The following is a 12659-nucleotide window of genomic DNA, read 5'->3' as shown; positions in this document are numbered from 1 at the left end:
TCACCAATATATATTAAGTTGAGTAGAATTAAAGTCCACTTTTAGAAAGTAGTTGTGGTTTCTGGGTGAGGGCTAACGTATTTGGTGAACTATAGCTGGGTCTGTTCCATTATAAATCCACTAGTGCCAACTTAATATCTCTTCACATGTTCTGAAGCATTTTTCTTTCTCTCACTTTCTGTCTCTCCAGTTCCAGAGACCTAATGACTTCTCACCCCCTTTTCGCTTTGGGACTGTGCCCAATGGCAGCACAGAGAGGAATATTCGCAATAACTACGCAGAAATGCATGCCTACATGGGAAAGTTCAACCAGAGGGGTGTGGATGATGCATTGCTCTCCCTGAAAACAGGGTAAGAACTGCTGCCAAGCTCAGCATCTGTGATATGTTTCTCACATTTATCAAACATACATTGAATCAGAGGCACCATGTTTGGGGCATCATACAAAGTAACCGCAAGGAGATGTCACTTTCTCTTCATGGATTTCCAAGCTAAATCTGACAATATAATTCAGGCAGGTACATAAAGATTCCTATGCTCTTGTTTATTGCTATGTATTTTTTATATTAGTTGTATTAATATACCCCTGAAATAGGAATTAAATATATGTAAAAGTGGAAGTGAAGAGTCAAGAAGGATAAGATTCACATGTTGCACATGAAATAAAGACCTGTTGACTAAGAGGTGAAAATGATGGTGTTAGTGTCTTATAGATAAGGGAGAAATAAAAGAAGAAAAAGGTAAAAAGTTTTAGACAACAGACAAGAATATGTTGCCTGATTTTCCATTCTGGCTTTTTTGATATTTTTTGATCTAGCTCTAGGAAATATTTGTTCATTAAAAGGAGTTCATGAACTGCAAATGTGTTGGCTTGTATGATCTCAGCCACATTGATCTCTTTACTCATTTGGCCTCCAGAAACCACAGCTATCAAATAAGACAGACAGTTGAGAATTACAGATGTTGGGGTTTAGGGGTCAAGGATCCTATAACTGATTTCCTGTATTTTATGACAACTAGCAGCACTTGGACCTCCTGGTGGCTTCAGTTCTAGAAGAGCCACCCAGATGCATGGTTACCTAAATAGTGTTAAGTATTTGCATATGTTGTAATATGATGCTACCTTACCACCATAAAGACACAGCAGGTTTTAGAAGATGAGATTTGAGCTTGGAGGAATAGGACTCCATGGGTAGTCTGACCCCTGGCACATTCACAGTTATTAGTCATATCAGAGCATTGGCTTTTGGTGTGCCATCTTTCTACAAGGTTCTTACTCATGGGCCTTTTGAAATATGTTCTGTGTCTTATCTTACCAGAAAGGGCTGAGTTTTTTTGTTGTTGTTGTATTTTTGTTTGTTTGTTTGTTTGCTTGTTTACTTGAAGGGGAATAAAGTTAACTTTACTTACACAAGTAAAGGGGATATTCATGCTTTTCTTGAAAATCTGTTGTCCATATAGTTATATCTGAATTTCTTCCTCGACCTTTTATGTGCTCAAATGTTGGTTTTAAATATTGATTTCTGCTTTCCCATTCTTACCCCTAGTCTTACTCACTTCCCTACATATTCTCTCCTTGCAAAGCACAATATACAGGGTGGGCAAAAGTAGGCTTACAGTTGTAAGTCCACAAAACAGTTTATTTTTGCATGACTTAATTTATTCATTATTGTATTATTGACCATAAGAACCAAAAACCTACTTTTGCCCACCCCCATATATAATGAGGTCCTTATATCTGTTTAGGAATTGAGAGATCTAAGTTCTGCTCCATATTGCATTCTCCTGTTGGTTTCCCACATTTGTTCCCAACACAAGCCCGTGCTGCCGCCACCCCCACTACTCATTTTCCTTTGTGTCGAAAAGCAAAATACCAAAACCTTTCTGACCACAAAAATAGCATTGCACATCTATTGAAACACAGACACCTACACTTATCCCCACTCTGGACTGAAACGAACTGAAAAATGAAACATGTTATATAAATCTAACCCATGCTATTTGTTGTTATCATTGTGATGCCTACTTTTCATTATTTCTGTTATTATTTTTATTGATTCCTTTTTACTTCCTCTTCCTTTCAGACACAGCTTATGAGTTGGCTTCGGGCCCAACTTACATTCTCATCATTCCCAGTAGGAGGTAGAGAACTCCTCCTTTCAACCTGAAATCACATAAAGCACAGCCTGGGATTTAGGCTTTAGATTCTGGCTGAGTTCCAACTTGAGCCTTTCTTTGAACCAATTCTCCCATCATTTTCTGGAACCCTACTGCTTCATATTAATGGCCCCATGGGTAGCTTTGTGCTAAAATTCCTCTGCTGACTTTGGCTTGTTTGCTTCTCCCTTGCACAGGAAACTGGATGCCTTCATCTATGATGCAGCAGTGCTGAACTACATGGCTGGCAGAGATGAAGGCTGCAAGCTGGTGACCATTGGCAGCGGGAAGGTTTTTGCTTCCACTGGCTATGGCATTGCCATCCAGAAGGATTCTGGGTGGAAGCGCCAGGTGGACCTTGCTATCCTGCAACTTTTTGGCGATGGTGAGTTAAAAAAGGAAAAGTACCTTCTTGGCCTCTTCTGATGGTCGGTCCAAAACATCAGCTCTTTTTCTTTCTCCATGCATCTAACCCCTGCATTTCTGGCATTTCCAGAAAAACATGTTGCAATACACTATTAGATTTGGGGGTTTGTATCAGTTTCTTAAGGCTGCCATAACAAGTGGAGTGGCTCAAACAACAGAAATATATTGTCCTATAGTTCTGAAGGCCAGAAGTCCGTGATCAAAGTATTTGTTGGTTTCTTCTGAGGGCTGCTAGGGAGAAGCTGTTGGATGCCTCTTCCCTGGCTTATGGTGGGTTGCTGGCAAGCTTTAGCGTTCTTTGGCTATAGACATATTATCACATCTCTGCCTTCATGTTCAGGTGGCTTTTCCCTGTGTGCATGGTTTCCCTTTACATGTATGTGTCCGATTTCCCTCCTTTTTAAGGATATCAGTTACATTAGATTAGGGGCCCACTCTATTCCAGAATGACTTCATCTTAACTAATTACATATGCAATGACCCTGTTTCCAAATAAAGTTCACATTCTAAGGTACTGTGGGTTAGGACTTCAATATATGAATTTCGGGGACACAATTCAACTTGTAACAGTGAAAGATGGGACAGATGTAAAAAGGAGTTGATCAAGGAGCTACATTTCAGAATTGCAGGCTCTGATCAAACCTTCAGTGAGTAAGAGAGGCTGATATTAGATGTTCCAAATAATCATCTCAATGTGGCCAAAGTGGATGGAACGTTGTAAAGGTCTCTGCTTTTTATGTACCCAGAAAAAAGGCAGAGAAATCATCTTGTGGCCATCAACTCATTCTTCCCTGCCTCCCACCTTGCTCTTTCTGCTGGAGGGGGTAGGAGGTAGCCACCATAACGTATCCCCAGTGCCATTCTGGCAGCAGACTGAGCAGCCAACTTGCCATGAGAAAATCTCATCTCCTATTCCATCATAGCATGTCTTCTGCATCCCTTCTCACTTTGTTGTCTAAAGTACCTCCTCCTCCTGTTAGCCTCACAGACGCTAACCCACTTACGGTTGAGCAACTTAACTTACTTGGCCCACAGGCTGTCAGCCAAGCGCTTCTCTAAATTACGTCTGCAGAGCTTTGCTGTCAGGGATGAGATAAGAGGCAGAAGAGCACAGCTCGGCTTTCAAACTCCACATAAAGCTGGTTGCTCCACTCATTAGAAAAATCATGGTCTGATCAGAGAAATGAATAAAAAGTGATTTGATCAACATTGGAAAGCGGAGGGGTTACAGCTGGAGTGTTAACTGGACATTTTAGTAAAAGAGCTTCTGTGATTTGAGCATGGCTGTCACTTAAAGGCAGTAACAGAGCTCAACTTCTGAGGAAGAGCAACAGTAGAGATGGGTTGTGAAAGTGGCCAAAGCTGTAGTCAGATATGCAAAGGTCAAATTTTTTCACCAAACCAGAGCTATTGTAACTGGTGATTTTCTTCACGAGATTTTCCAGATTTTGATAATCTAGAATTAGGTACATTCCAGGGTGTGTGGATTCTTTCATTTTCCTTTTTTCTAGGTTTTCTACCTTTCTAAGTCCTAGAATCCAGCGCAGTGGGTAAAGATTATTGAAACCTGCCATGAATTGAGCTCATCAGCTTCCTTAAGCAGTGTTAAATGGAGGCAGGTCTGAATTTGGTGGTCTCATTTTATTTGTTTACTCCCCTTTACTCTTACTGCCTATATTTTCCTCTGCTTTAAAGGACCAGTGAGTCTCAGTATCTCTAGAGAATCACTCAGTCTATGCTGATATCTGTCTCTCTTCTCCTTACCCAATTGACTTTGCACATTTTTAAAGAGCAATTTTCTGAATCACTTATTTGATGATGTTATTTCTCACTGTCTACAGAATAAAGTGCAAACTGCTTAGTCTGATGCTTAAGGCCCCAGAAAGTCTGCATCAACCTTTTTTTATTCAGCTTCCTTTGCCTACTGTATTTTATTTGAACTGTTCTGTGTGCCTTTCCCTAAACAAGTCTTCTGTTTTCCCACCTCTCTCCCACTGATCATGCTATTTCTGCTGCCTGGAGTGCCTTTTTATACAATATAAGTTAAAATTCACCCATTCACCCTGCTCACCTCCAAGTCTTATCTTCTTCATAAACACCTCTTGGCCACCCCACCCACAAAATTCCTCTCACTAATTTGGATTCTTGTTACCTACATGTAGCTTATCACATTGATTATTTACATACTAATTTACCAGGATAGATAATGGAGAGCAGAGTTAATGTCTCATGTCTTCGTATTATCTGCAGTACCATTATTAAGTTCTCAATGAATACTTGTTGAATACATTGCAGAATATATAGGTAATGGTATTTTAAAAATTACTGTTAAATTCATCCATTAATTTTCTTTCTTTATGTCTCCCTGTCTCTTTCTCTCATGTTTTTCTCTCTCTTCCCCAACACTCTTCTTTTCCCCTTATCTCTACTCCTCTGCTCTTTTCTCTCTTTACCTAATCTTTCTGCCCTGTTTCTAGGGGAGATGGAAGAGCTGGAAGCTCTCTGGCTCACTGGCATTTGCCACAATGAGAAGAATGAGGTCATGAGCAGCCAGCTGGACATTGATAACATGGCAGGAGTCTTCTACATGTTGGGGGCAGCCATGGCTCTTAGCCTCATCACCTTCATCTGTGAACACCTTTTCTATTGGCAGTTCCGGCATTGCTTTATGGGTGTCTGTTCCGGCAAGCCCGGCATGGTCTTCTCCATAAGCAGAGTAAGTAGACTGAGTGAGGTGCCAGGAGCCTGTAAAAGATGGCTTAGTCCAGCACTGTGCAGAGCAGAGAGACCCAGGAGGGCACTAACTCCAGCCTGTGTTGCTCAAAACACAGGTGATGCTATTTTATTTTCCCCTACAAGGAATAGCTTTCTATGTGGGGTTTGGGCATTTGGTTCTCAATAAGAACTGGAAAATCTATCAGAATAAAAACTTTGGCCTTTTACCAAATGCCTTTCATCACCATTTAGTTAATCCTATATAGGCTGTCATAATCACTTAATCCTTTTTTTTTAATTTATATTTCTGATTCTAACATACAAAGGTATATTATTGTTTCCTTGTCCCCCTCTATGTTTTAACCATGTGTGAGTTATGGAGAGTTGTAGAACTTAACAGAACCTTCAGAAATAAGGCCTGACCCATAAGAAACTTATATTCCAGCCTGACTGGGCAGTGGCTCAGTGGATAGAGCGTCGGACTGGGATGCGGATACCCAGGTTCGAGACCCTGAGGTCACCAGCTTGAGCGTGGGCTCATCTGGTTTGAGCAAAGCTCACCAGCTTGGACCCAAGGTCACTGGCTCGAGCAAGAGGTCACTCAGTCTGCTGCAGCCCCACTGTCAAGGCACATATGAGAAAGAAATCAATGAACAACTAAGTCGTTGCAACAAAAAACTAATGATTGATGTTTCTCATCTCTCTCCATTCCTGTCTGTCTGTCCCTATCTATCCCTCTCTCTGGCTCTGTAAAAAAAAAAAAAAAAAAAAGAAAAGAAAAGAAAAGAAACTTACATTACAGAAACTTTCTTAATTGGAGAAAATATAACTCTGAAGATGTTCCTTATTTAGGCTACTTCTATGTTTCTAGTCAAAACTGAGGATTTTGAACATTTTTGAATATAAATAGATGGTCCCAGGGAATTAAAAAAAAAAAGAGGAGAAGGGATTCCTTTGATTTTGTTAATAAAGTTATAGGGCTCATTCATGAGAGGCGAACCCAAATGCCCTTCTAAAATGGAGATCTGGATTTCAAGTATGACCAACATTGGCTCGAAAGAAGTCATGTAAGAGAATGGATTTCTCATTAAATTGTTTTATTTTGAGGTCATTTTCTTGTAGTGTTTTAGTGATAGAGAACAGTTTCCTCTCTGGCTGTTAGCTGATTTGGGCCATTCAGTAACATGGGAGCAGGAGGATGGAACTTTTAGGCCCTGAGTCATGTTGTATCCTTGTGTGTCCTTCCATAAGGTCGTAGATAGGGTGATGGCAGAAACAATAGGAGCTGGTGACCTGTAATAAAAATCCCATTCATAGTGCTTCTACATAATCAGTGCTTCTGTCCAGTAGAAATGTTTGGCATTTCCTCCTGACCATCATTAAGAAGTGTCATCAGGAGGCCTGAGAAAGAAAGTAGAATAACCTTACCTGGAAGGTCTGTGTTGCTGCTGTCCTCTGGGACAGTGGGGCTTACCTCAGCTAAACTCTTCTTCTTTTCTGTTCAGCTGCCATTCTCCTTCCTAACCTTCTTTCCTCTCACCCTCATCCATTGGGACTTCCCTTCAGATGAATCCCCTTCTTTTAAAGGCACAATTCAAACAAGCTTCTCTTCAAATACATTCCCTTGCAGGGAGAAAAGTTTCAAATTGTTTCACCTTTCAAGGCAGGGAGCAAGATATTAGCAGAAGGTCGGCTTGACTTCAGACTTGAACCGAACCCACTCCCTCTCCTGGGGGAGTGGTGTTCCTTAAGGCCGGGTACACAGGGAATTCTCAGTCAATACTAATTTGCTAAGATATTAATTATTTATAAAAATGAGTGAGAAAGTATAAGAAGGCAACCAGGAGTTAAAGAGAGAATAAATGAGAGAACTCAACAGGGAAATTATTTATTCCTGTTTAGTACTAGATATCTGTCCCAATTCTTCCCTCCCACAGTATGGGGCACAGCAGGAGAAAAAACTCTCTTTGACCCCAGGGCTTCCTAATTCTCTCTGTGAATTTAGTTCATGCTTGGCTCAAGAAGCGAACTGCTCAGCTGTTATTTGGTGATCAAAATTCTAAAAGCTGCTCAAAATTTGTCAGAGCTGGAAAAGAGTGGCCATTGTGAGCCACTGAGCTCCCCTGTGTTCTCCTGCCCGCCAAGGGTAGTCAGCCAGGGCAGAGCAATCTCAACATCTGTGGAGCATTGCTATGATTTCCAGGAGGCTGACAATATTTTTTGCTATGGACTGATACCACGGCATCATCTTTAAGATGCGAAAACCTGAGCATAGAAAGGAAAATCGATGCAAGGCAATGAGGGAGTCAAGGCAAGCGTGTCATATCCTGTGATCTTACACTGTTTGCTCAAGCCCCTTGGTGTAGTCATGTCCCCTCGCAGGTAGCCAGGCCATAACCTTAGCTCGAGATGTGAGACTTATAAATGCAGGGGGATAAATCATGCGAGTGTCTCGCCACACCTTTTAATAAGCATATAAGACTGTCTTTTTCATGTTTTCCCTGACTTTTGTCAGGCAATTAGTAGTGGTGGCGGGAGTTAGTTTTCATAGTCACTCTTTAACCTCCCTGGAGACCTAATCCCGCCCCATCCTCTATTCCTCAGGGTATCTACAGCTGCATCCACGGCGTGGCTATCGAGGAGCGCCAGTCCGTGATGAATTCCCCCACCGCCACCATGAACAACACGCACTCCAACATCCTGCGCCTGCTGCGCACGGCCAAAAACATGGCCAACCTGTCGGGGGTGAACGGCTCCCCGCAGAGCGCCCTGGACTTCATCCGCCGCGAGTCGTCCGTCTACGACATCTCGGAGCACCGCCGCAGCTTCACGCACTCGGACTGCAAGTCCTACAACAACCCCCCCTGCGAGGAGAACCTGTTCAGCGACTACATCAGCGAGGTGGAGAGGACCTTCGGCAACCTGCAGCTGAAGGACAGCAACGTGTACCAGGACCACTACCACCACCACCACCGGCCGCACAGCATCGGCAGCGCCAGCTCCATCGACGGGCTCTACGACTGCGACAGCGCGCCCTTCAGCGCGCAGCCGCGGCCGCTCGGCAAGAAGCCCCTGGACGTGGGCCTGCCCGCCTCCAAGCACAGCCAGCTCAGCGACCTGTACGGCAAGTTCTCCTTCAAGAGCGACCGCTACGGCGGCCACGACGACCTGATCCGCTCGGACGTGTCCGACATCTCCACGCACACCGTCACTTACGGCAACATCGAGGGCAACGCCGCCAAGCGGCGCAAGCAGCAGTACAAGGACAGCCTGAAGAAGCGGCCGGCCTCGGCCAAGTCGCGGCGCGAGTTCGACGAGATCGAGCTGGCCTACCGCCGCCGGCCGCCCCGCTCGCCGGACCACAAGCGCTACTTCCGCGACAAGGAGGGGCTGCGGGACTTCTACCTGGACCAGTTCCGCGCCAAGGAGAACTCGCCGCACTGGGAGCACGTGGACCTGACCGACATCTACAAGGAGCGCAGCGACTCGGTCGGCGGGGCGGGGCCCTGCGCCAACCGGTCTCACCTCAAACACGGGGCGAGCGACAAGCACGGCGTGGTCGGCGGGGTCCCGGCCCCGTGGGAGAAGAACCTGACCAACGTGGAGTGGGAGGACCGCTCCGGGGGCAACTTCTGCCGCAGCTGCCCCTCCAAGCTGCACAACTACTCGGCGGCGGGGGCGGGGCAGAACTCGGGGCGGCAGGCCTGCATCCGCTGCGAGGCTTGCAAGAAAGCGGGGAACCTGTACGACATCAGCGAGGACAACTCCCTGCAGGAGCTGGACCAGCCGGCTGCCCCGGTGCCGGTGACGTCCAGCGCCTCCGCCACCAAGTACCCCCAGAGCCCGACCAACTCCAAGGCCCAGAAGAAGAACCGGAACAAACTCCGCCGGCAGCACTCCTACGACACCTTCGTGGACCTGCAGAAGGAAGAAGCCGCCTTGGCCCCGCGCAGCGTGAGCCTGAAGGACAAGGGCCGGTTCGTGGATGGGAGTCCCTACGCCCACATGTTTGAGATGCCAGCTGGTGAGAGCACCTTTGCCAACAACAAGTCCTCAGTGCCCACTGCCGGACACCACCACCACAACAACCCTGGCAGCGGCTACATGCTCAGCAAGTCGCTCTACCCTGACCGGGTCACGCAAAACCCTTTCATCCCCACTTTTGGGGATGACCAGTGCTTGCTCCATGGCAGCAAATCCTACTTCTTCAGGCAGCCCACGGTGGCAGGGGTGCCGAAAGCCAGGCCGGACTTCCGCGCCCTTGTCACCAACAAGCCGGTGGTCTCGGCCCTTCATGGGGCTGTGCCAGGCCGTTTCCAGAAAGACATCTGTATAGGGAACCAGTCCAACCCCTGTGTGCCTAACAACAAAAACCCCAGGGCTTTCAATGGCTCCAGCAATGGTCATGTTTATGAGAAACTTTCTAGTATTGAGTCTGATGTCTGAGTGAGGGAAGAGAGGTTAAGGTGGGTATGGGAGGGTAGGGCTGTGGGCGTGCGGTGCGCATGTCATGGAGGGTGACAGGGGGGTGAACTTGGTTCCCATTTGCTCCTTTCTTGTTATTTTAATTTATTTATGGGATCCTGGAGTTCTGATTCTTTTGGAGGGCAACCCTGGTGACCAGCACCATCTCTCCTCCCTTTCCAGTTCGCTTCTCCTTCCCCCATCTGTCAGTCATTCCTGTTCAACTCCAGAGGATGCAGTGGGCTCGCTCAGCATGGGAGGCCAAAGTGGAGAAAGGAAGTGGCTACTTGTGAGCTTCCTCCTAGCATGGAAGGACTCTGTCACGCACTTTGAGTGAAGCAAGGAGAAGCAACAGGAGGCCACGTGAGCACAGGATAGCTCATCCCAAACCGGTCTCTATACTTAGGTGAGGCAGCAAAAGCGTTCAAATAAGACCACTTAGCATACTTGCCCGTGAATGAAGAGAGGCTTTTGCTAAATTCTTGTTGCTTTGATGGCATCTGTTCAGGGTCACGTGCCAAGCAGAGGGCGGGAGGCCGTGTGTGTTGGTATATAAGCCAAAAGAATGTTTGCTTCAATTCTGTGAGACTTTAGTGGGGAATAAAAGGTCACTGATGGATGATGAAAAGTACATCACAGCAGTCTTTTATGGTGCCTTAGAGGCAAGAGAGGATTGACTGCATGTGCATGTGTACAAAGACACTTGCACACATGTAATCTATATGCATGTGTAGTCAGGGCCTATAAATGCAGAGAAAGCAACCTCGATTCAAGTTTCTTTCAGTATCCCTCAGCAGTGTTCTTGTTTTGGCTTATATACAAACAGAGGTGGTCAGATGTTGCCTGAATCTTGGCTCTCACCCCTTCACCCTTCCTGAATGAGAATGGAAGTTCTCGACAGAAGACTTTGTGGTCTGGACAAAAAGGTGGTGAACAATCGTACAAGGTACAAAAGTAATTTCTCCAGCTGCCAATACTTTCAACTGGTTTTGGCCAAGAACTTTCCAGGAAGGCTGAAGGGACATAGAAGTAGCCATGATTCTTTTGCCCACACTCGAGAGCAAAAGATTCTGCAGAGTTCTTTTAAGCTTTAGACCCTCAGCTGGTCAAGGTTTGGGGAGGAGCTGAGTAAGGCTTTAAACAATAGGGGAGTAGTTTCTGGTAGGGTAAGTGAGAGAGGGGGATGTTTTCAATGCTTTGATCCCTTCTTACTTAACCTGGAGCTAAGAGAGCAGGCTTGTTCCCCAGAATCGGTCACCACTGGTAGGGAACAGACAGCTAAGAAGAGTGAGCTTGCTGATGAGTACAGCTCAGGAGGCACGGAATGAAGATTTGAAAGTGGGGAGGGCCACCCCACTCCCCCATTGGGTCTGGCCCCCTGAGAATGTGACATTTAGTCCAGTATGAATATTCTCAGTAGAAGCCCTTCCACAGTCCTATAGCACCTCCTTTCCCTCCCAGAGTGTGCCATTCGAAACGAAATGATAGAGAGAAAGAACTCCAGAAATGAGGGTACTGGCAGACGTGATAGCCCTTTCACTAATGGTTGGAAATTTGAGAAGGGAAATGAGTATTTGTCACTGCCAGTCCTGAAACTTGGGGTAGGGGTGTTCTGTGGGTCAGTTCTGCTGTCCTGCCATCCTCCCCTTCCACAGGGTGACAGACAAAGAGCCCTGGGTCTATTTGGAAGCTTGCCTGCAGGATCTCCATGTCGCACACAGGACACATAAACCAGAAAGGTGCTCATCCTCCTCTGGAAGGAAGCGGCCATGTCTCTTCAAGTCCCACCCTCCAGGGCTGCTTTTTGCCTTCTGTTTGCCCTGACTCACTACTCTTCCTCATTCCCTGGTCTTGACTGCTGTCCCTACCCTCCTTGATTTTTACCTCAGTACCTTTCATTTTAAAGCCAACTGAAGGCCTTGTATAGCTTTGTTTTCTTTCTAAAACAAACCTGGGGGCAAGGGGCTGAACCTCTCACAAATTTGGAGAGAGGAGCACGGAGTGCTTTACTTTAGATTCAAGGAAAGACTTTGGGAGAAAGGACAGAGGGTGTGAGGCGTCTCCAGGAGGAAGAAGGAGAAGGGCCATATAAACATCGCTTCACCCTGACTTCGTCCAAGGTCAGGGGCTCCTCCCTCACTCTTCCTCTTACCTCACCCCTTTCAAATAACAAACCAAACCAACTAACCTAGCGAACAGCAATCTAGAACAAAGGGGGCTCTGTTGGTCTCCACTGGTGACAGAAATGAAGATGATGTTTATTTCATATGTAAATATTTTGTTTTCTAATTAATTTTGTATAGATAAAGTGTTCTCTTGTGAGTATTCAGGGTGTTGGGCTGGAGGGAGTGGGGTGGGGATGGGAATGAAGGGGGAAAGCATTCTGTTATGAGTTTTCATTTTCCACTGGGGAGATTGTTTTCTATGGCTTTTGCTTCAGAGTGTCTGGAAAAAAAGTGTTTGCAAATGGAGGCCATCATGGTGAAAAAGCCCGGAAAGTACTTTATGTCCATGCTTCCCCACCTCTCCGGTCTAACTGGTCTGTGAGAACTGTTTGTGCCCATCGGCCTAGGCTTGCTTACCACAGGGTCCATTCTGGCTCTAAGCAAACCCTGGGTTCGGATCCTATCTCGTAGGTAGACTATAGAGTATCAGCATTCCATGCACAGTCATGCTGGTGGAACCATATTTTCCTTGTCAGCACCTAGGGTAGGAATGATTCCCAACAGGGCTTAACCCATAATTGAGGTCAAGTTAAGCTGGCATTCCTGATGAGTCTGAGAGGTTTCAGGAAGCTCAGTTCTGAAGAATGTCCCAGCAGCCCCTGCTGATGTTTAACAACCATCTCAGTCACTCTGACTCTTTTTCCTAGCACCTGGACACCAACCCTCCCACTT

The 12659-nt window shown here is 45.9% G+C and overlaps 1 protein-coding gene across 1 annotated transcript in view; it reads left to right on the top strand.

The window, feature by feature from the left end:
* The window catches only part of GRIN2B (glutamate ionotropic receptor NMDA type subunit 2B), a 481700-nt gene extending 469683 nt beyond the window's left edge, over nucleotides 1-12017 (top strand). The window contains exons 12-15 of the mRNA XM_066264523.1: nucleotides 191-351; nucleotides 2355-2542; nucleotides 5061-5299; nucleotides 7903-12017. Coding sequence (XP_066120620.1) covers nucleotides 191-351; nucleotides 2355-2542; nucleotides 5061-5299; nucleotides 7903-9744 — 2430 coding nt within the window. The 3' untranslated portion in view covers nucleotides 9745-12017. The remainder of the gene's footprint in view (nucleotides 1-190; nucleotides 352-2354; nucleotides 2543-5060; nucleotides 5300-7902) is intronic.
* Nucleotides 12018-12659: the final 642 nt, after the last annotated feature.

This window comes from Saccopteryx bilineata, chromosome 1 (assembly GCF_036850765.1).
Source record: "Saccopteryx bilineata isolate mSacBil1 chromosome 1, mSacBil1_pri_phased_curated, whole genome shotgun sequence".
Classification (NCBI taxonomy): Eukaryota; Metazoa; Chordata; class Mammalia; order Chiroptera; family Emballonuridae; genus Saccopteryx; species Saccopteryx bilineata.
Note: the sequence above shows the minus strand (reverse complement) of the source record. Positions and strands in the feature narration are given on the sequence as shown.